The 23,926-nt window shown below is 42.9% G+C and overlaps 1 protein-coding gene across 1 annotated transcript in view; it reads right to left on the bottom strand.

Annotated features, from left to right (window-relative positions):
* The window catches only part of LOC306975116 (kinesin-like protein KIF13B), a gene marked incomplete at its 3' end in the record, with an annotated part of 55,963 nt that overhangs the window by 15,097 nt on the left and 16,940 nt on the right, over positions 1–23,926 (bottom strand). The window contains exons 4-29 of the mRNA XM_079572536.1: positions 23,123–23,215; positions 21,537–21,717; positions 19,837–19,924; positions 19,620–19,754; positions 19,427–19,539; positions 17,976–18,081; positions 16,085–16,297; positions 13,357–13,467; positions 12,720–12,854; positions 12,506–12,633; positions 10,873–10,959; positions 10,053–10,231; positions 9,693–9,912; positions 8,508–8,670; positions 8,223–8,369; positions 7,960–8,109; positions 7,698–7,820; positions 5,862–6,035; positions 5,630–5,787; positions 3,600–3,732; positions 3,335–3,481; positions 3,236–3,265; positions 3,064–3,163; positions 1,538–1,664; positions 1,399–1,454; positions 1,203–1,321 (exon numbers count right to left, since the gene is read on the bottom strand). Coding sequence (XP_079428662.1) covers positions 1,203–1,321; positions 1,399–1,454; positions 1,538–1,664; positions 3,064–3,163; positions 3,236–3,265; positions 3,335–3,481; positions 3,600–3,732; positions 5,630–5,787; positions 5,862–6,035; positions 7,698–7,820; positions 7,960–8,109; positions 8,223–8,369; positions 8,508–8,670; positions 9,693–9,912; positions 10,053–10,231; positions 10,873–10,959; positions 12,506–12,633; positions 12,720–12,854; positions 13,357–13,467; positions 16,085–16,297; positions 17,976–18,081; positions 19,427–19,539; positions 19,620–19,754; positions 19,837–19,924; positions 21,537–21,717; positions 23,123–23,215 — 3,416 coding nt within the window. The remainder of the gene's footprint in view (positions 1–1,202; positions 1,322–1,398; positions 1,455–1,537; positions 1,665–3,063; positions 3,164–3,235; positions 3,266–3,334; positions 3,482–3,599; positions 3,733–5,629; positions 5,788–5,861; positions 6,036–7,697; positions 7,821–7,959; positions 8,110–8,222; positions 8,370–8,507; positions 8,671–9,692; positions 9,913–10,052; positions 10,232–10,872; positions 10,960–12,505; positions 12,634–12,719; positions 12,855–13,356; positions 13,468–16,084; positions 16,298–17,975; positions 18,082–19,426; positions 19,540–19,619; positions 19,755–19,836; positions 19,925–21,536; positions 21,718–23,122; positions 23,216–23,926) is intronic.

The raw sequence follows: 23,926 nt of genomic DNA, 5'->3' as shown, positions 1-23,926 counted from the left end.
TCCGCATGACGTCACGCCAACTAAGTGACTCCATCTTGACGGGACACATGCTAATGAACTCCAGATAAACTCGTTTCATTTAAAATCTACATTTCAAAAGCGCTGAAATGCCTGAAACTTGTTGCGCAGTTGGATGCAAATTAGTGGTGTCACAATTTCTCATCTCTTTACTCTTTTAATGGGGTCCCGTTGTACTTTTCAATCGGATAGCTCATCAAATGATTAGCCTATTGAAAACTGCTGTAGCATAGAAGGATTTACTGTCAATGTGAGATTTACTGTTCGTTAATCGGTGAAAGAGCGATCTATAACCAGACTGCTGTGTGCGCTCCAATCATTTCGAACTGCACTTGTGATTTTAGTCCGGCGTTAGCCAGGCTAAGCGATCTATACAACGAGCTGGGTGTCCAATTCAACACATGTTTTACAGTATTATTATCCTGCTGGTTTAGCGAAGTGTCAAGTATCTTATCTTACTCATGACAATGAGAATATCCTGTCTTTTTGGTTGCCATACAGATGTATTCGATACCCATCCTGACTCAAAATATCTGTATGCAGAAAGGCTTAAATCAATCAAGAAAACTATACCCAAAACACTCGGTTACATAAATATCGCCAAACTCGAGTGAAGGTATGTTGAGCGAGAACTTCACGTCAGTAAATAACTCGGGCAGAAGCGTGTGTGCGTCTGTAACATCCAACAATGACAGTTTGTTTGCATATCGAAGTGCCGCATTTCCTTGTAAGTGAGTTGTAACAGATGTAGGTGAAAAAACACGGCATAATTGTGTGGAATCGCGATTGTTTTCTGTTGCATTCGCCATTTTTGTTTCCCTTCAAAATGTCGCGCTTTCTAGTCGCGTGACTGGGAGACACCTATACAATTTTTCAGCGTTTTCTCAAATGTGAATACTCCTCGACGTCACACATTTGCAATTCCCCCCCCCCAAACTCAGCCCTACTTACAGTTAATCTACTTCTGCTCTAAAGGGAAAACAAACCATTTTTTACAATACACTTCAAGGCACTAGAAGTGAATAGGAAGCGCAATATGGCACAATTACCTGATTACACTTGAGAGTTGGCTAAGAGGGCAAATTAAAAAAAAAGTTTTACAAGCTTTACATAAAAGACAGACAAGAAATAAGCACTGACTTTCCCCAGAGGTTGTTTTTGCCCTCGTGTATAAACAGGCTCACCTTTGGCTCGTAATGTTTGACAATGTGCAGGTCAAAAAACTCATCTTCGTCTTCTTCACTGAGCAAAGCGTCCAGTCCCCCGGCGAGAGGAGCCGAGAGCCGGGACTGGAAATCATCCGCTGATCCGGAGAGAGAGAAAGACGATCAAACATTCAGCGAGAGACATCAGTGATATTACTTTCCTGTGTTTACGTACCGCTGAGATCCAGGAAGAGAACTGGGATGTGCGTTTCCATTCCTGGAACTGGAACCCTGAGGAAGACACACGGTCAGGACTGAACGACTTTAAACACCTCAGGGACACAACAGTATTATCCAGTTTGGCCGTCCCCGACCTCTCGACCGGCGCTCCCGGGATCCCGCTCCCGGCAGACGGGACCAGGACGGCGTTCCTCTCCTCTGTCAGGGTCAGACGACACTCCAGCAGCTGAGACTCTCTCTCCACGTCATCTTCTGACTTATCTGAGAACAGAAACACAGACATATTATTCACACTATCAGAAGAGACTTGTTATGTATCATCTGGTTGCCTTTTTGGCCGCCACCGTGAACCAGCCACATCTCAATGACCGGAGTGGACGACGTCTTTCAAAAGAAGCTTTAGGCAATTGAGGCGAACATTAAAAACAAAGCTATTAACCTCTTACCACTTAAATCAAGCACATTTTCTCCATTTCAGCTTTACCCAAATCTGAAAGCTTCTTGGAAAAAGTATTAAAATACGGATAAAAACAAGACAAAAAAGCATCAAAAACACGACAAAACACACTGCGAAAGTGGATTCTAAGCAAGTAAAAAATGTCTTACTTGAAGAAATAAGTTCTTATTTTATCCCTAAAAAGTAATAATGTCTTGCCGAGAAAAAAATCTTGTTTTAGGAAATAAAATCCAGCCATTTCTTGTTCAGAGATATTTGCTCAAAAACATGCTAATTTTTCTTGTAACAAGAAAGAAAGACTTTTTGAATCTTCTTCAGTTTTAGACAAAGAATATTTTTTCTTATTTTAAGAAAAACTAAGATCACAACAACACATCACATTCCATTCTTTAAAGTGGGCGGCTCGGTGGCACAGCGGTTAGAGCCTCAGCTTCACAGCTCGAAGGTCCCGGGTTCGATTCCCACCAGGACGAGGCCTTTCTGTGTGGAGCATGTTCTCCCTGTGTCTGTGTACGTTTCCCCTACCACTAAAAACATGTACAATAGGTGAATCCTCCAGCAGGTGATTCTGACCATCAGCCTGGCTCCACATCATGGAGGCGGGTCCCTGGGCGCGGGCAATACTTTCCTTAAATATTAGTATTTATTAAGAACATTTTGCTTAAATCAAGCAACATTTAAGCGATATACCCACAATTTTTCACTAAATAAGAATGTTTTCCTTAAATTATTCCATTTTCTGAGGACATTTTGCTTAATTCTAGCTATTTATTTGCTTAAATTTAGTGTTTCTTGTTTTATGATCAGAAAATTATTCTAGAAATAAGAATTCTTAGCAAGAAAAACATTGGCAGATTTTTTTCCTTAAAACAAGACAAAATGTCTTATTTTAAGATTTTTTAGTCGGGCACTTTTTGTAGTGCAGGCAACAAAAACGAGATGTAAATGAAGATCAAAAGATTGAGAAACGATGAGAAAAGTGATGAAAAAGTGACAAAAACGCAACGTAAATGAGTATGAAAACAACAACGAAAAAGCATTAAAAGAGCAACAAAAACGCAACAAAAATTCAACTTATAAACCATCATGTAATTCTGCATTGTGAAAAACGAACACCCAAAAACCTTCAGGCTTATCAACAGGGCTCCAATAACCAAGCATTTACTACATCAACCCCTTAAACCAACGCATCCATGACCGTACCTGGTTTGGAGACGATTTTCTGCAGCTGCTGGTCCAGATACTCCTGTCTCTGGGTCAAAATAACGAGCCACTGCTGCCTCATCCTCTCCAGATCCACCTCCTGAACGTCACAGGAACAACAGTAAACAACACAGTTCCTCAACTCCAGGTTTGCGCTTGATTTGCCACTCACTTGGTAGCTGTCCATCTCTTCATTTTCCCCCTAAAACAGTTCAGTAACATAGATTAACATCGTTTCTTGTTCCCGTTATGAACGTCGTGAAAGCCTCACCCAGTTTGCGTCTCCTCCTCTGGACTGCTGAGCCTGCTTCACTTTGACGTCGCCGATGGAAACGGAGACGATGGAGGCGGCGATCAGGGGCATGGTCCCCGAGTCCGGGACCGAGCGCACCTCCACCTGCACGCGGCGCGACTGGCCCTGGACACATTCGATCCAAAAGGTCAGGACTTCAGGACTTTGAACCGGGACCAAAAATTAGGAATACACGAGAACTAAACTTAACCTTTAACTGAGCTGCTTCCAATCCCCCGCTTACCTGTCTGAGCTGAAAGATGCCCCCGGTTCGCACGTCTTTAGCGGGCGTGACCTCCACAGGCGTGAACTCTCCTGCGTCGTTCAGCTCCATTACCTGCACCCACAGCTCCAGGCGACGGGTCACCTCGCTCCACCTGACGGGGACACCCACGGGTTTATGATGTTGTTGTGGCATTTGGAGCGATGTGCAGTATGTTAATGTGAAGTGAACACGACCCACATGTTCAGACAAGGAGCGCCCTGGGATTAAACCTCTGAACCCACACCTGAAACTGCAGGTGTCGTAGCATGTTGCGTTTTTTTACTCATTAATTGTCCGTGAGAGTAAATCCTACACTGACAGTAAAGACAAAAGGGACAGAGGGATATTGTTCATCCAATTACACAATGGAGATTTTTTGTTTTCACACAAACTTGGCTGTAAATACTGTTTAAGTGACGCTAGCCCACAGTTAGCTTCCTCTTTGTGATTACACTAGTGTGTATTGGTGACTCCGGGTCGGGGGCAGAGGAGGTGCAATTGTGGTTTTCTGGCCAGAGACACCAGAGAGCGATGAATCATCCCATTAACACTTGTATTACCTCCAGAGGGACTACGAAAAAGATTTTTTAAGGTAAACAAGTTACTTTGTACTGCTTTAAAGGGGGGGTATTCTGCAAAATTGACTTTTTCAAGCTTTACATCATGTTATTATGTCACTCCCTCATTAAAAACATGGCTGAAGTGTTGCCTTGGCACATTCACGTATTTCTGAGTAATCTGTAAAAACTCTGATGGCAGCCATTTTAGGGATAGGTTTGCCTGAGTCCTCCTAGGAACGCCCCCACCTCCTGGAGACGCCTCCGAGCTTTCGTCACCAGCCGAGTAACCAACCACTGCTCCTCAGCAGAACCCCCTCCCCACTGATGCCACAGACAGCGTGTGGAGGGGGCGTGTCGGAAAGGCTCAGAGGTTCTTAAAGAGACAGAGGCCTATTTCAAGACATTCACTACAGCCATTTTGAGAGAGACATTTTATACAAGGCAGTTATTCTAATTTACTGCATTTACAGACCAACAGAAGGTTTGCTCATCATTGTAGTGTGATATAGACTGGTGCTATGTGGCTGAAAAAAGCAGAATACCCCCTCTTTAAGATTAGTTTTGTAGGTCTTCGCTTTCAAATGAGGTGTTGCACTAAAGGCTTTAAACTCTCCAGTCGAGAAGCTTTAAGATTTGGGTAAAGCTGAACTGTAGAAAATGCGCTCGGTTAAGTAAGGATTAAACAACGAGGAGCTGCATTAGACGGTTTTAATGCATGACGCGGAGTCAAGAACACATGTGCATTATATCGTCTAACGCGGCTCCTCGTTGTTTAATCCGCTTATACCAGGGTCCCACAAACGTAACATTTATAATAAATGTTTTTTTCATTGACTAAAGTCACTAAATCTGCCAGACTACGGGACTATTTTGTGTGGGTTATTAGCCGGTCACTGAAGGCTGGTCTCAGAGCGAGTCATTCTCCGCAGCTATTACGAGGATCTCAGTCAGGCTCAACGACACAACATCAGCACAGAATCACAACACAACAGGACTAACCCGGAAACACTTTTCCCTGGAAGTAAACACCGATATGCGGCACTCGTGGGCAGGAGATGATGAATAGCCTTAACCGTTTTCAATAGAAATGTAAAGCTCATATGTTATTAACAGTAGCTAACCTAGCTGCTCACTCTCCTCTACAAACATTTAGCAAACGTTTTGTTGATTTAACTACCGGACTACGTGTGCGGTTATACCAAAATAATGCACGCTTGTTAGCACCCACCAGCCAATCAGAATCGAGTATTCACTGAGACCACGGTATAAGGATCGTTATTGTGCATGTCCTTAGTGGCAGGAGAAACCTCTGCAGACACAGGGAGATCGTGCAAACTCCCCACACACGGACCTCATTGTGGTCCCAGAGGGGCTGCGTTTGTGCCATAGTTTTTAACCCCCTGGTGAAGATACATCTAGCGGAGAGTTTAGTGTCTGGCAGCCTCGCACCTCTCCCTGAGCGAGCGCGTCTTGGCTTGGATGACGCCCAGGTCCCACAGAGCCAGGTTCCTGCGGTGGTTTTCCTGTTTGTGACCGTACACCTCGATGGCCACCGCGCCCTCAGACAGATGCTCCACAAAGTCCTCCGACGCCGACACCACCAGCTCCTACGGGACAAAGGAAAACTCAACACCCACTTTAAAAACTGACTCTCCTCGTAAATGCTCCTCGTTTGTCCGACCTTGGCGCTGTCGAAGACCACGGTGCACTGCGGGTCCCGGGACGCGGAGGGCGAGCCGGGGGAGGCCATCTCAGGGGCCACGAACACGGGCTCCTCCTGGCCCCAGAAGTGGTACTGGCAGAACACGAAGTTAGACAGGTGGCGAGGGAGTCCCGTGGCCTGCAGGATTTTCACCTGGAAGGACAGAGATTTAAAGTGATTGAGGGGAAGGAGAAGGAGGAGAAGGAGGAGAAGAAGAAGGAGAAGAAGGAGGAGAAGGAGAAGGAATGAAAGAGAGAACGAGAGAACGAGAGAACGAGAGAACGAGAGAACGAAAGAGAGAGAGAAAGAAAGAAAGAAAGAAAGAAAGAAAGAAAGAAAGAAAGAAAGAAAGAAAGAAAGAAAGAGAAGAAAGAAAGAAAGAAAGAAAGAAAGAAAGAAAGAAAGAAAGAAAGAAAGAAAGAGAAAGAAAGAAAGAAAGAAAGAAAGAAAGAAAGAAAGAAAGAAAGAAAGAAAAGAAAGAAAGAAAGAAAGAAAGAAAGAAAGAAAGAAAGAAAGAAAGAAAGAAAGAAAGAAGAAAGAAAGAAAGAAAGAAAGAAAGAAAGAAAGAAAGAAAGAAAGAAAGAAAGAAAGAAAGAAAGAAAGAAAGAAAGAAAGAAAGAAAGAAAGAAAGAAAGAAAGAAAGAAAGAAAGAAAGAAAGAAAGAAAGAAAGAAAGAAAGAAAGAAAGAAAGAAAGAAAGAAAGAAAGAAATGAACTAGTTCGTTCATAGTTCATAATTGTTTATAGTAAATAGTTTGTTCATAGTATATAGTATTCAAGTATATTTCCCCTCTCAGGGAAATAAGTTAAATTCCATATCTTTAAGCAACAATCTGAAGTATTTTGAGATGTATTTTTGCCAACCTTGGGAGAGCTGGAGAAAGTTGACTTCTGCCATGAGTCAAAAATATTATGGCCTCCTCACTTGGTGTTATGCAGCTCTTTCATGTCAGCCTGTCACTGTTTTCAGAGTGGATTTTGGATATCTTTGTTAATCATATTTTATTTTATTATTATCATTTTAAGTTTAATTGGTAAATTCTTAGTGGAAAATGAAGCTACAAATATTCAATTGCATTTGTGTTAATTTGGTAAATTAATCATGTGAATAAGATTGTTTTAGGAGCTAATTTGTAGTTTAAAAACTCCACATTGTGTCTTTATGTAAATGAGTGCGCACGTGGAGCAGAGGAGTTTGGAGCGACAGACGTTACACAAGGGAAACTCGCTTCGTAACCTCACTCTGTGGCTCGCGGGCACCGTGCAGACCCACAGGTTACCCGTGTGCCAGGGCCATAAACAGCAGAGTTCACCGCCACAGAACTGGACACAGTCGGGCCGTTGGCGCAGGGGCGGAGCGAGCGCGAGCTACACCGTGGACCCGCCAGAGTTTAGAGCCGCTGGTAAACTCTGACGGCGCTGCGGGGTTTTATATTCACTGATATAAGAAATCTGGCACCAAATTGAACGAACGTAAAAAGAACGGGAATGCCGTTCACAGACACCAGAATGAACGCGTTCATGGTTTCGTTCATCAGGCAGTAACACTGTGCGTTCAGTTCACATTCGCCCAAAACATGAACGCGTTCAGGTACATCACTGCCAGTAGTACCTCAACTCAGTCTTTTAACTGTACCCAGCCCTACACAAGACACAAAAAGGGTCAAAGGCTTAAAAAAGTTTGGTTTAGCAGAATGTGGGACTTTTAACAACAACCAACCCTACATGAGCTGCATTTAGAAGATTTGCTTAGGAACAACATCATTTCTAAGCCATGAATCATCCCAATAATTCACAGATTCAACGTCATCCTCACCACGCAGTAGAGTTTGCGCTCCTGTGTTTCTCCGTCCGCGCTGCTCAGAGCTTCCCCTCGTGCCACACTCTCCTCTGAGCTCTCCGTCCCCCTCCACACCTCCACATGCAGACGACCAGCCACCTGGCAATCAGCGGGAAACGGCACGGTTAACAGAGCCACTTATCTTTAATAGGACTGTCGGCCTGTGGTGGAGCTTGATTTCATTACTCGAGACATAAAACCTGCAGCCTCTAATGGGAAGAGATCAGCGGCGGTTTACCTCTCCCTTCTGGTTGATGATGGGCACTGCATACTGTAGTTTCACCTCGTAGAACAGCGTGGCCAGAAACACATTGGCCACACCGATCAGGCTGTGGTTCTCCTGCTCGTCGAAGAACGGGTCGGCGCGCTTGAAATACGAGCGCATCACCTGAGGGTAAAGACGAGAGGCGACATGACCAAACCGCCGATGCAGAGAGAAAAGATAAGTCATTCAAATAACAGAGGAGTGCAGAGTGTGAGCATTTCCTAGAATCTACAGACCATGTTATCCTCATCGAAGTCCTTCCACTCTTGGTACAGCTCCCTCATGTCCACCAGTCTGTTCTCCATCTTCTCCAGAGCCCAGATCTGCTTCCCTTTGCCTTTGCGACGCACCTGAATGGCCGGCTCGCTCAGAACGGCATCACGCTATGACAACGGGACAGACGTAAATGCATGTATTTGTATAAATCCATGACATCGCATTGAATTTAGTCCAGATTGAGCTCTTTGGTGAAGCAATGAGAATGATTATGGTAAAAGAAAGAGTCAGTTTTCCCCTCGTACCTTCCTGTTGGCGTCCAGGTTGGCTGCGGGGATCTGCAGAGTCACCAGGTACTCCGTCCTCTTGTTCAGCTCCTCTGCGATGAATCCAGCCTCTTGAGCCAAAAGGTTCGCCCTCACGATCTGCTCTTTAAGGCGACGCAAGCTCCGGGTCATCATCGCCTCCCTGAAAACACACGACATGAAATACAACATTAGTTCTTTGCTTGTTGGAAGAAGATGGCACACACTGCAAAAAGTGGATTCTAAGCAAGTAAAAATGTCTTACTTGAAGAAATAAGTTCTTATTTTTTCCCTAAAAAGTAATAATGTTTTGCAGAGCAAAAGTTTTCTTGAGAAAAAATTAGCTATTTCTTGCTCAGATATATTTGCTAAAAACATGCTAATTTTTCTTGTAACAAGAAAGAAAAACTTTTTGAATCTTCTTCAGCTTCAGACAAAGAATATGTTTTCTTATTTTGAGAAAAACTAAGATCACAACAACTCTTAATGTAAGAACTGATTCTCACAGAGAGAAAATACATTCCATTGTTTAAAGTGGGCGGCTCGGTGTCACAGCTTGAAGGTCCCGGGTTCGATTCCCACCAGGACAGGGCCTTTCTGTGTGGAGCATGTTCTCCCCGTGTCTGCGTACGTTTCCCCTACCACTAAAAACATGTACAATAGGTGAATCCTCCACCAGGTGATTCTGACCATCAGCCTGGCTCCACATCATGGGCACGGGTCCCCGGGCGCGGGCAATATTTCCCTTAAATATTGGTATTTATTAAGAACATTTTGCTTAAAAATGTGTGTAATTTAGAACATTTTACTTAAATCAAGCAACATTTAAGTAAAATACCCACAATTTTTCACTAAATAAGAATGTTTTCCTTAAATTATTCCATTTTCTGAGGACATTTTGCTTAATTCTAGCTATTTATTTGCTTAAATTTAGTGTTTCTTTCTTGTTTTATGATAAGAAAAATATTCTAGAAATAAGAATTCTTAGCAAGAAAAAAATTCATACCCCATTGGCAGAATGTTTTCCTTAACACAAGACAAAATGTCTTATTTTAAGATTGTTTTCCTTGTTTTTAGTCGGGTACTTTTTGTAGTGCAGTTTCTCAGCATCCTAAAGCCCTGAGGTTTGGAGCATTAGATCCAGGTTCATCTGTATTTAAATGAAAGTGTTGGCCGTTTAGTCACCTGTCCTCGCTCCAGCGTCTCGTGCGTCTCTCGGGGCCGGCTGCCGCTGCTGTAGATGTGGACGTTCCCAGGTCGAGCAGGTGAGAGGGTTTCTCGGGGTTGAGCCGCTGCCTGAGCTGCTGCAGCTCCTGTTCGTACATCAGCCTCTGCCTCTCCAGGGCGCAGCGCTTCTCCTCCTCGTGCTGCCGCTCCAGCGTCTGCAACACCGACTGCAGCGGGTCTGAGGCCACACAACAACAATGCTAAATGTTCTGTCATTTTGTCAAAGTGATACTAATGAACTGCACTATTATCTCTCTAGGTCAAACGACAGAAAGGAAAACAATCCTTCTGTTAAAATGTCATGAGGAGGAGGTTCACCATTGCTGCCCATGGCCTTCATCATGACCTCGGCCTGAGCGGACTCGTAGCTGAAGCTGCGCTCGCTGGACGCGTCGCTGAAGGCGTCGGGCTCCACCTCCAGGCGGTCCGTGCTCAGGCTGGTTTTCAGGGCAGAGCTTTCCTCTCCATCGACGGCCTTGTGTTTGGGCAGGCTGATCCTGTTGTGGTCAGGTGGATGTCACAGAGAGGAAATGTGTGAGAGAAAGAGGAAGAAACCACTGGTAAGGCCGTGCGATATTATTTTGCTTACTGACTGATACATGAGGAGCATAAACAAGAGAAGACTGAAAGATGAAGAGCTAAACTAACACATGAAGATCTAAACTACAGGCTTTATCAGGGTTTGTACATAAAAGAATGAATAGTTTTGTTGTTTGAATGTCTCTTTACTGTGCAAAAGTCACCACTATATTAACAACTTAGCCCCCACCTGAACTGAGCACTTTTTCTCCAGTTTGGCTTTATACAAATCTAAAAGCTTAACAAAATAGTGACGAAAACGTGGATGAAAATACAGCAAAAGAGCGACAAAAGCGTAACAAACGCACAAGAAAAAAGTCACAAAAGAGAAGTGACAAAAACAACGATAACATGGATGAAAACGCAATAAAAAAGCCACAAAAGGACAGCAAAAAAGCGACAAAAACAAGGCAATGACACGGCAACAGTGCGAGGACAAAGATCCGTTGAGATCACTTTTGCAGGTGTTAGCTTTCAAATGAGGAGACTGGAGAAAATGTGCTCGGTAAAGGCGGGGGTTAAGAGGTTAAAACAGTTGCAGCGCCATCATTATACAAACCTGAAGAAGTGGTTGTTGCCCCACAGGATCCGGTCTCCATGATGCAGCTGCACTGGGCTGGTCACGACGGAGCCATTCACGCAGGTCCTTCAAGAGGAAACAGAGATGATGTTTGAGAGGATTTCCAGATATTCATAAATGTAAAAACTACCAAACATTTGAGGTTTAGAACTGCTTTGGTCATGGTTTAGTCCAACTTAGCTCCATTTTATGCCCGATATAGTCATTTATATCTGATGATACTGGACTTTTAGGTAGTAAATGGTCTCAACTTACTGTACATAGCTCTTTAACCCAATGCACATTACATCAAGGCAAGTTTATTTGTAGAGCACAATTCATACACAAGGCAATTCAAAGTGCTTCACAGTTAAAGCAGCATAAAATATAAGAAAAACAAATACAATCAATAAAAACAAACATAAAATTAATCAATTACAGTAAGAGGCAAGAGTGTAGATAAAATACTTTCAGTTTTATGCATTTTTAAGTCTTGTTTTGACTCGCTCTGTCTTGAGTAGGGCTGTCACGGTATGAAAATTTTACCTCACGGTTATTGTGACCAAAATTATCACGGTTTTCGGTATCGCGGCATTTAAAAAAAAATGTGTGTTAATATGTTCAGAAAGCATTGACAGTCCTGCACAAACTGAAATAGTTTAAAAAAACTTTAACAGTGATTGTTACATTAAAAAAAATATATATAGATAAAGCCTTATGAAAAGTGCAACTTTTCACATCAAAGTAAAGGAACTCTAACGATGTGTTGTTGATCGTTTCGAGGTATTACATGGACTATATATAGCGTCAGAAACGAAGAAGAAGAATATTTTTGAACAAGATAAACCGTCTATATCAGGATCCAGGAAAATTGTCCTCAGTTTGTGTCCTTCCAGTGAGTTTTCACTTTGCAGATTTGGGAAAATGCCTCAGACAGTGATCATTGATAAATTCATAATACTGCGGCGAGAGTGAATCTCGTTACATTCTCCCTCAGCCCAAAGTCCCACATCAGCATTTCAGCTAAAGCGCTAACGTTAGCTTCCTGCTATAGAGCTGTGGGAGACGGTCACGCTAACGTTAGCTTCCTGCTATAGAGGGAGACGGTCACGCAGGAGAGTCACAGGTTCGAAGTCTCGCTGCTTTAGAGACACTTTTTCCTGCACGTTCCGCAAACAGGAAAACTGTCTCTATCAACTGTCCTTCAGCTTCTTAAAACACACAAAACATGTCCAGACTTCAGGCTCGGTCTCTGAGGCTGATCCTGCGCTGTCGTGTCAGACATGATTCCAGCTCAGAGACAGTTTAGTTTTGGTTGTAGCTCCAGAGGCGCCTGCGGCAGCTTCAGCAGATGAGACGGCGGCTCATGAGGCTCATTTTGCCTAAACCGCGGGCGCCGTAATCCACCGCGGTAAAATATTTTTTCAAAAACAAGGCGGTAATTATTATTGTCAACTTTTTTATCGCTACACCGGTAACCGTGACATCCCTAGTTGAGCACTATTTCACTCTGTCTTGACACTATTGACACTTAACATCAAGGAACCACTCGCCCTTTCCCATTCTCATTCATACACCAATGTACACAGACACGGAGTCCATTCACTTGCACCGCACAGACGTGGGTTCTTACCTGGCGTTGCGGTGCGGCGTCAGGACCACCGTGTTGTCCGTGATGTCGATGACGCAGTGTTCGGCCTGGATGGCCATTCCGCACAGCTGGATGTCCTGGGACTTAGCGGAGCCGACCCGGGTGTGATCCTGTCGACGAAGGAAGCCGCACAAACACGATACATGATGCATGACACGTGGATTTTGATTTAGACAAACAAATGTGTGTGCTGTACTTTGAGGTAGTAGACCAGCAGCTCGTTGAGGGCGGGGTCAGCGTTGAGATTAACCAGGAAGCACTTGTCGTCCACCACTCGGATCCCTGACGACTGCAGGGAGATGCCCAGGCTCTCCAGCTGCTTCTGACGCTCCTGAACACATGCCGTAAAAATGAATCAGCAAGACAAGATCTATACGCTTCTTTTTTGGGGTAGTACACTGCAAAAAGTAATTAACTAGATCAGTATAAACATATCAATTTGAGCATAATAATCCAAATTTTAGTTGTTTTGACTTGTTAAGTTGTTCTTGGGCATTTGTCCTAGATTATTTCACTTGTTCTGAGATGTTTCTGACTCGTTGCAATACATTTCGTTCTTATTTCAGGTCATTTTCTTTGCCAGTGGGGTAAAAAAATTGGTCTTATCTCATTGGCAATTTTACTTTCTTATTTCAAGCGAGATTTATCCTAGAACCAGTTTGAAATGTCCTCAAACAAGCAAAGTAAACTTGCTCCGATCAGGAAAAATGTCTAAATTAGAGAAAAACGCTCAAAACAAGATATATTTCCTTCTTTCATTCTTCCATTTACTTTTTGGGGTAGTACAGCAAAAGAAAAAGGATAAGAGAACGGGAACACGCTAGTGCATTTACCTGCGCGATGGCCTCTGTTTTGCGGAGCTTGTCCTCCCAGGTCACAGTCATCTCCTGGATCAGTTTCTCAGACTCCTCCAGACGCTCCTTCAGCTCAGGAGCCTTCATAGACTGAAAATGTTATACACAGGAAAACAATTAATATTGTAAGGATTATAACAAAATCTGAACAGGCCTCTGACTCGTGCTTTGCTCACACGCTACAGAACAAGAAGACCATGTCACTGAGATGAGCTGATAGACAATGGTCGACACCATAATCATAACGTGAAGTACAGATAAAGTACAAACACATAGACACAAACAACTGACTCACAGATAGTCACCCTCTCTGTGCAGAGAAGTGCAAGACTAGGATAAAAGGCAACTGTCAACGGAGGTCTGGACTTCACTTCTTCTCTTTCTCTGAAGTCACCAGCTGGTTATAACAATGGCAATAAAAGCCTTATCTTTGAGACGACTTCTATCTCCAGTGTCTGCTTTGGCTATATCCAAATAACTGTTCTCGCGTGATACAAAAGAACCAGATCCTAACAATAGAAAATTCATATGTTTACCCCCAACACCTCAGCTTTACTCAAATCTAAAAGCTTCTCGACTGGAGAGCAACAGTGTAATGCCTCAATTGAAAGCTAAGGCCTAAGAAACTGATCTCTACTTTTTAGTCACATTTTTGTCGCATTTTCGTAGCTTTTTTTTGTCTGTTTTGTCCGTTGCTTTTTCATCTTTTTTTTCCTGTTGCTTTTTCCTTTTTTTGTTGTGTTTTCGTCACGTGTTGTCGCTATTTTCTTACTTTTTCATCCCTTTTTGTTGTTGCTCTCTTGTCTCTTGTTGCGTTTTCTTCTCGTTTTGGGCGCTGTATCGACGTTCTTTTCGAGAAGCTTTAAGATTTGGGTTAAGACAAACCGGAGAAAATGTGCTTGGTTCAGGTGGGGGGTAAGAGGTTAATCATTATTTCATTATTGACAGATTTTACGCTTTTCTAGAGCATCGTAATTGCACATTTTTACATCAGTTTTAGACCTGATTAGTTCTGGTGGTGCTTCGAGGGTCTTTTCTTAGGTGGTTTGAGAATAGGATGTTCAGAAATATCATCAACAACTGTCATCAAAACGTTTGGCAGATAATTACAGATAAAACAGGGTGTGCAGGTGTGCAAGTCAAATTTAAGACTTTTTAAGACCTTTGTAAGACCACGAAATCTCAAAAATAAGACCTGTTTTTGAACGCGCAATATATAAATGGACTGTAAAGAAAATCACCGTTCTGATTTCACAGTGGGATGTACAAATGTAAGAACTTCATTTTTCACATTTTAACAACCGTTCAAGTTTTAACAACCTCATCCCATAATAAGAATATTGAGATTGAATAATTACTCACAATTATCGCCTAATGAAAGAAAACAACAGATATTTAGTTTGTGTTTTTAAAATGCTTTGTAAGACTTGAGCTGGTTAAACATTCACTGTTTCTAAAAATAAAAGCAGCTTTTCCACTCGTTTGCAGAGAACAAAACACTGTTAACTTTACAACTTAATCATCATAATAATTTTAACCATATTATTATTAGGCCAGACTCTAGTCTAGGTTTTCTGTTTCCTAAACTTGTTTGTCAGATGTTTTGATGAACAAAGTGAGAAACGTGTTTCTAAAGTAACAGGACTTTCTCTTTCCTTCTGTCCCTGAGCAGAGGAGCGTTCGCTTTGTGTTTCCCAACATTTGGACAAACTTTATTGTGAATGATGCCGTTTATTACCTTGAGTTGGATATTTACAGTGAAGGATTATCTCCATGTTGTTTCATATTGGACGTATCTTTCCCCCGACAGCAGGATTACTAGGGGTGTAGCGGTACGCTAAAGTTGTATTCGGTTCGGTTCACAGTTTTGGAGGGCTCGGTTCGGTTAATTTTCGGTACAAATAAATAAGAACTAACAAGATTTTTCTTTTGAAAAGCTGCCAATACACAATAGAATTCTTGCATAAAATAGATAAAAGCGACTTGGGTGATATTTCAAATAAATTGCACTCTTAGAATGAAATACACATTTTGTAACAGTAAGCTTGTTGACCACATCAGTTTGAGCTTTTCTATAAAGGGCTCGTATAACTTTTTGGCTGAAGTGCGGACGTGATGGGATATTGTAGCGAGGCTCAAGACTTTTAATCAAATACTTAAAGCCAGCGCCTTCAACAACTGAATATGGGCGCAAATCCGTAGCGATGAAACACCTGTACCATGCGTGATTGCTTTTGCCCGGTCCAAACTACTTGACAGGGGTTGTTTGATGCCGACGTTAGCGGTGTTTGCACAAGGCTGCTTTTCTTTAGTAGACGTGGTATTCACACTCAGATGATGCCGTTTTAAGTGCGTTAACATGTTTGATGTGTTGCCTGCTGCATACCTGATCTTGGTCATGTTTGGGATTCCTAAACTCTGCTGACTTCAGTGTTTTTTTGGGCGGATAAAGCGGCACCGGGCGGCTCCTCATCGCTGCTTCTGTGACTTTATTTGTCGACTTTTTAAACTAAATTGTGCGCAAATAATTGGGTTGTTGAACGTTAATTTTGAAGACCAGTTTACCCTGGATTTAAGACCAAATAGAACTTTAGACTTTTTAAGACCCCGCGGATACCCTGTAAAACAATGTGCTGTTGAACAAAACATAGGATAGCACTGATGCGGATGTTTAACAGCCCCAGTCCGACTTCCCGGCCCCGCGTACCTCGGCCTCTGTGAGCTGGTCTCGGAGCTTCTCCACCTCCTCCCTCAGCTCCCTGATGATGCGAGCGTTGGGATCCTCGTTGACCACGGCGTGATTCACGATGCTCTTGGCTCGGTCGGCGTATCTCAGCGTGGACAGAGTCTCGTCGTAGTTATCGGCCGACGGGCTCACGGTGGCCACCATCGCGGTGCGGCTGTTCCCCCCGAGACTGTCCTGCAGGGGGCGAACAAACATTAAAGCAAATCAAGAGGAGATACGGATGTGGTGCAACTGGGCTTGATTTGGTTTTGATATTAGATTCAGATTCAGATTCAGATTCATCTATTGGCCATTTGCAGTTTGAAAAACCACATTGGAAAAAAATGTGCAAAGAGCTCAAAGTGAGATATGTAAAACACGTAAAAAGACACAATATAAAAAACTGAACAAACAAACAATGCCACATTAAAAGCCTAAGGGCAAAATATTGTACAATAAAAGTCCACACAGATAAATGTGATAGGTGGTAGTAGTTGTGGCGTTTGTAGTGACAGCGGCACTAATGGTACGAATTGTAGCTTAAAATAGTCTACTGGCTTATGTCATACCTCATGTGTGTTGTTTTGTCTCTTTTCTTTTTCTTTGTTTTTGTTTTGTTTTGTGTCCTCTCTGCACATTTGTAAAATATGCACTTTTTGCAATAAAAAAAATAAATAAAAAAAAAGCTAAATGTGATAGAAGTGCTTGTTTAAAGTGATCACAGCTTGAGGAAAGAAACTGTTAATATGTCGATCAGTAGAACATATGATGGAGCGATACCTTCTCCCTGAAGGAAGCGTCTCAAAAAAAGCCTTAGCCGGGCGGCCTGAGGCATCATTTGCGAGTTGTAAAGCTCGATTCTGGCCTGGTGTCGCCTCGGGGTCCCCCCAGAACAGCTGGGGGAGGTGTGTGACTGTGTGTGGATCGGGAAGTCTGGGCATCTCTGCTGAGACTGCTGAGACTGCTGCCCCCGCGACCCGGCCCCGGATAAAGCGGAAGAAAATGGATGGATGGATGGATGGAAAGCTCGATTCAGTAGTCGAGCTTTATATGTGGCCTCCAGGAGCGGCAAAGTGGTCCTGCTGGCTGAGCGAACCACTTTGTTCAAAGCCTTCTTCTCTTTCAGAGTGAGACCAAACCACACTGTAATACAACTGGTCAGGACACTCTCAAATACACAATAATAAAAGTTCAAAAGAATCCTAGAGTTTTGAGTAAAGTCTCGAAGCCTGCGTAGAAAGAAGAGGCGCTGTCTCGCTTTCTTAGCAATGTTATTAGAGCTCCAAGTCATGAGAAAGAGTCACACCCAAGATTTTACATTTCTCAACAATATGCGTGAATGTGGATTACTGGGAATAACCAAAGAAGAAGACATAAAGCATGATTCTTGGCTTTTTGTCACAGCAGCAAATACAAAAAAAAATCACTGCTTTTAACCTCTTAACCCCCACCTAAACTGAGCACATTTTCTCCAGTTTGGCTTCACCCAAATCTAAAAGCTTCTTGAGAAAAGTGAGGATGAAAATGCAACAAATGAGCGACGAAAAAGTGAGGAAAAAGATCCGTCTAGATGAGTTGTTTGGGTGTTTTAGAATGAGGTGCTACACTGGCCTATAGGCTTTGACCTTGGATTTGGGTAAAGCTGAACTGGAGAAAATGCACTTGGTGAAGGCGGGGGTTAAGAGGATCAAGTTGTATTTTGTCCTTTCAAATACTGTATACTGACGGCTACTGCCCCGAAGTAAACTACGCGTTAACACCTGCTAATGAAGTTTAGTGTAGTGATAACAACATTTAAAATACTGCTGTAAATGACAGTAGTATTTCACAGAAAACACGCTGATGTTGAAGTCTTTAGTTGAGCTGTGCGCACCTTGAGCAGCCAAGTGAGCACGGAGTCTCTGTAGGGAACAAACTTGCTTCTTCCGGCTCCCTGGTCCGCCAAGGCTGAGATCACCAGACCCAAAGTACTCAGGGATCTACATCAGGGGAGGTGATCATCAAAGCAAAGAGAGAAGAGCGTTATGTTACAAGAACAAAGGTCTCAATAAGGTACAAATGTTATCGAAAAAATTAAAGCATAGAAAGCAGGTACCGAAAGTCTTAATGCTGTTGGTGAAGGGGCAGCAGTAAAGGAAGTGGTTGTTTCAGCTTTTTCCCCCATTATTTATTTACCACCCCCCCCCTATTTTTTCACCTTCTTTGCCCAATATTTGCCCGATTCGTCCCAGTTCTTTTATATTATTTTTTTCCCCAACGTTTTCTCTTTTTCCAAAATTTTCCCCTCATTTTTCTAACTAAAATGTTCTCTATTTCTCCCCCATTTCCCCCCACAATTTATTCCCATATTTTCAGAGCCGTGGGAAGATGTTTTAGTTAGGGGGCGCTGAGGGACAAAATTTACCCCCAAAATACCTTTTTGTGTGCATAAATCCTGTTTATTAACCTCTTAACTCCCGCCTGAACCGAGAGCATTTTCTCCAGTTCAGCTTTACCCAAATCCTGTAGGCCAGTGTAACGCCTCATTTGAAAGACCTACAAAACTGAATGGATCTTTTTCCTCACGTCAGATTTTTTTCATCACTTTTTTTGTCGGGCAGTCGTCTCATTTTTGTCAAGTTTTCGTGACTTTTTTGTCACTTTTTCGTCAAATTATTCGCATTTTTTTTGTCAAATTCTTATCACTTTTTCGTCAATTTTTTCTCAATTTTTGTCACATTTTTTGTCAATTTTTGTCATTTTTTGTAAATTTTTTGTCACTTTTTCGTCAATTTTTTCTCACTTTTGTCACATTTTCATCCTTGTTTTCGTCTCAGTTTTGTTGCTATTTTCACACCTTTTTTCCTGAAGCTTTTGGACTGGGGGTAAAGCTGGAGAAAATGTGCTCGGTTCAGGTGGGAGCTAAGGGGTTGATATTGCCTGCAGTTCACAAACTATCCACCAGGGAGTGCTGCAGCGCCCTCAGCACCCTTGCATATTTTTGCCCCATTTCCGTCAATTTTTTCCTTTTTTTGCCCTTATTTTTGCCCCAATTTTTCTTGTTTTCCTAATTTTTCCGCTCATATTTATTACTAATATTTTCTCTATTTCCCGCCATTTTGTTACACATTTCTTGTCATTGAAGATGAACCCAATATTGTAAATTTGCAGATCTTCCACACATTATTGATGACAAATGTTTTACTGTAGGCATCGGAAAAGGTATTGTGCATGTATCAGGTACTGAAAACCAAGTATCTTTTGATTTAAATTCCCAATGGCCTTGATATTTCATCATGTGGACCAACGATGAAACTACGAGGGCCATTCTCTCGGTTCACTCACTTATTAATGTTGCTGCCTTCTTTCAGCCTCTCGCCCGCCGCTCCCGTCTTCGCCGCCCGCTCACTGCCGGCGAGATCCACCAGGCTCAGCTTACTCACCTTCTCTCCGCTCGTCTGCACCCACAAACCAAACGTTACTGACCTTCTCACACAAATCAACACATCGTAGTTTTCCCTGTGCTCTCGCGTCGTACCCCGGACTTCATGTCCCGGAGCGTGTGCGTGAGGATGATGTTGAACACCGCGTGGGACCGGCTGCTCTCCTCGTTCATGTTTGTCGCGGCCACAGTTCGGGATTTGTTTCCCTCCGACATCAGAGACTCGATGTCCTGCGCACATGACACAGTCTGGATGTAATAACATGGTGGTGATACGGTCAAATAAGAACGTTATATATTGTGATCTCAGTACTTTATAGCAGGACACAGCCAGGCGCGAGAGTCCGTCCACGTAAGGGCCAAACACCTTGTGCTCTCTCACTCTCAGCGCCTGCCGGCTTCTAAAAAAAGAAAGACAAAAGTGTTAATCTGGGAAGAAGAAATCAGTGTCAATTAGGGTGTTCAGGGCGTCCGCTGATCTCACTTAATTTATCTGTAGTCTGTCTATGTCTCCTGCCCCCCCCCTTGGGAGTGCCTGTCTAGATCGAACGGAGGAACCTGCATTCTGGAATCTGAGGACTGGACGGTCTGTGATCTTGGCCCGTCTGCTGAGGGATCCTTCGGCCCTGGGTCTCTATAGCCTGTCCGTCCATGGGAGTGGATCTCTCCTTCTGTGGTTCTCCCCAAGGTTTCTCTTTTCTCCTGCCGGGTTTTTGAGTTTTTCCTTGCCGTGCTGGAGAGTCTAAGGACGGGGGACGCCCACGCCGCTCGTCGCTACCTCCTATTGGACATTACATTTGCCTGGATTCACCTGAACTTTTAATTGTCATATTTATTGCTCTGTTTTATTGCCTTGATGTTTGGTGCAGCTGTGAGGCCACTTCTGTTGTGATATTGGGCTAAACAAAACCATTAAACTTGAAACGTGAAACTCTTTGGGCACATAGTGTTGCTGAACGCCAGATCGGAACAGTTTGGGAAATCCAGGTGGCAACTAGGGCTGTGCAATTAATCGAAATTCGATTACGATTTCGATTACTATACTAAACGACTACAAAACTAGCATAATCGCAAAAAAACGATTATAATTTTTTTCAAAAAATGTTTCAATCTTTTTTTTTTTTTTCAGTTTTTCTTTCACATTTTTTTTCAAATTATTATTATTATTTTTTTTTTTTTTGCAAAGCAGACTTGCTTTTAAAGGAATAGGCCACGGTTTTTACATACTGAGATATGTTCTTACCTTAGCTTTGACGAGTTCTTTAGGACCTGTCTGATCTTCACCCGTGCCTTCAGTCACGTAAACACAGCGCAGACGGCGTTAGCATTTAGCCCCTCCCTCTACCAAGCTCTTCCACGTTTTCAGGAGTAGTTCGAAATCCGCGCAGTAATCTTCACTATAGTTCCCCCTTTTATCCGCTTAGAAAATCCACATTGTTTAATTTTGTGTAATTATACTTTGTAGTGGAACACTTCACGTAACCATATTTAAACAGGGAAAACGTGGAAGAGCTTGGTAGCTTCTATCTTGACCTGTTTTGGAGCTATAGAGGAGAGAGGGAGAGGCTAAATGCTAACGCCGTCACATGCTGCGCTGTGTTTCCGTGACTGAAGGCACGGGGGAAGATCAGACAGGACCTAAAGAACTCGTCAAAGGTAAGAACATATCTCAGTATGTAAAAACGGTGGCCTGTTCCTTTAATGTTTTCACATCAAAATCAGGCATGTAAGCTGTGAGTAGAGATGGCCAAAAATTTCCTATATTTTCTGTGGACAAGTCATAATAGAGCCTGGTTTAAATTTGCTTGAATATGCAAGCAGATTATTGACTCTCATGCCCCCCTCCCCTTTCCCCCCAAACCAGTCCAGTTTGCAGCGGTTCACTTTTGGCCATGGAAACACCTGCAAACCGCTCCGGTCAAAATGCGACTAATACAAGCTGAACATTTAAATACATTTTGTGAATATCGATCCATCTACTTGACCAACTCAATGTGCAGGTCCAGTCCGTACCCTTTAGGATCCAGCAGATCTCGCACTTTCTCGTTGTAGATCTCCATGTAGGACACCTCCACCGTGAAGCTCTCCCCCTCCCGCAGCTCCAGGTCGATGCGGCCGAACAAAGCGCTGCAGAGGCGCGGGATCAGGCCGGGCTGCTCCGCTGAGCCCATCATGGTGAACGACTTCCCCGAGCCTGGGCAACACAAACGGATCACAAATAAACGTATTCTTTACTATGTGAGAACAAAACAATTTTCACATTGACTGCAGAGGCTACCCGTCTCTTAGTGAAGGGTTTTATATTATTTTACACCATGGTCTGGGTGAATACTGGATTCTGATTGGCTGGTGCATTATTTTGGTATAACCGCACACGTAGTCCGGTAGTTAAATTACTGGGATATCACTCCGCTGTGCCGTCGCCATAGCATTGCATGACACAGCTGAATCAGATCAAGGCGTAATTAGTGACTGACAGGAACGTATGAGATGGATTTTGTGTTAATTTCAACGTTTTTGGCCAAAACTAAACGTTTGATAAATGTTTGTAGAGGAGAGTGAGCAGCTAGGTTAGCTACTGTTAATAACATATGAGCTTTACATTTCTATTGAAAACGGTTAAGGCTATTCATCATTTTCAGGCATACATAAAATGATCCTGCATTGAAGCATATTTGTCTGGATTAGTAAAGTCAAACATAAAAGTTTCAGTTGGGGGGGCCCAGGTGTGAGCGACTCCACCGCAGCTGTTTCCATAAACAGTTGAGCTGGTTGAGCTAGCTAGCTAGCTTCAGGTTAAACAGCGTAAAAGGTAAATAACTCCTGCCCACGAGTGCCGCATATCGGTGTTTACTTCCAGGGAAAAGTGTTTCCGGGTTAGTCCTGTTGTGTTGTGATTCTGTGCTGATGTTGTGTCGTTGAGCCTGACTGAGATCCTCGTAATAGCTGCGGAGAATGACTCGCTCTGAGACCAGCCTTCAGTGACCGGCTAATAACCCACACAAAATAGTCCCGTAGTCTGGCAGATTTAGTGAGTTTAGTCAATGAAAAAAACATTTATTATAAATGTTACGTTTGTGGGACCCTGGTATAAGCGGATTAAACAACGAGGAGCCGCGTTAGACGTTTATAATGCAGGAGGAACAACACTGTGCGTCGTGGTGTTCTTGACTCCGCGTCGTGCATTAGAACCATCGAATGCACGGCTCAGAGTTGTTTAATCCTTACTTGACAGAGCTTTGGTGAAAATGCCATGGGAAAAGGTCAGTATAACCTGCTGTGTCACACACCAGTTCATCACACAAGTCTAATTAACTAAAGGTGCTACTTCTCACTCACTAAATCATTGTGGAGACGGGCATTCACATTCACCCCTTGCATTGTCCCAACCCGTAACTCAATGTTTTAGGCCTTGGTCTTTTGTGAGAAAAGTCTGAGGATGAATCATCGAAACCACTCACAACTTTGTTAAGAGCAAGGAGTGTTTTTTTAATGTAGTTAAAGTAATATTCTCCCCGGAACATTGCGCTCACGGTGTTTTGTTACGCGCGTGATTAAAAAAAAAAAAACTTTATTCATGCGCTCCATTAGTGCTGTACCCGTTTGTCCGTAAGCGAAGATGCAGGCGTTGTAGCCCATGAAAGCGTTGTTGAGCAGGCTCTCTCCAAGGCACTGGAACACCACGTCTTGACCTGAACATACACAGTCACGGAGACACATTAATGGAACATAGAGTGTAGAAAATACGGGGAAATGTTTTTTTGGAACACCGTTTGTACTAAATATAGAGATGCTTCCTGGAGTGACGCATTCAGGTATTCAATAACGTGTGCCTTTCTCGAATACTGTACGATCCATTTCAGGTTTTGCAGCTTTTCTCATAAAAGTAGGATTTTGACAATGCGTGTTGATGAACCAAATCTGATCACAGCATCATTTGTATACGTATTACAGTACTTTGAATCCACATGTAGCCTATGTCACTGTTACTGACTAACTTTTTTGCCGCGTTTCTCTCACATTTGAGTTGCTTTTTTTGGCGAGGTTTCGCAGTATTTTTGTCACTTTTTTGTGTCGCTCTTTAGTGCCTTTTTGTCGCATTTTCATCCTCGTTATCGTTGCTATACTGGCGCTTTTCTTCGAGACACTTTTAGATTTGGGTAAAGCCAAATGTGCTCGGTATAGGAGGGGGTTTAGAGATTAAGGCCCAGGACTTTGAGAATGGCTGGATCATAGGATGTAAAACGATAGATTCTGATCAAAATTAGTTCATCATAAAGTTGGCTTGATAATTACTTATCCTGGGAAATATCTTGTCTCCTTGGGGCCTTGTTATGTTCAAAACACACAAACCCTTTAATTTCTAGACCTGCATTATCATGGGGCTCTGCCATGTTTGTGAG

This window comes from Gobius niger, assembly GCF_951799975.1.
Source record: "Gobius niger genome assembly, chromosome: 15".
In the NCBI taxonomy this organism is placed as follows: Eukaryota; Metazoa; Chordata; class Actinopteri; order Gobiiformes; family Gobiidae; genus Gobius; species Gobius niger.
This window is presented reverse-complemented; position numbering and strand designations above follow the sequence as displayed.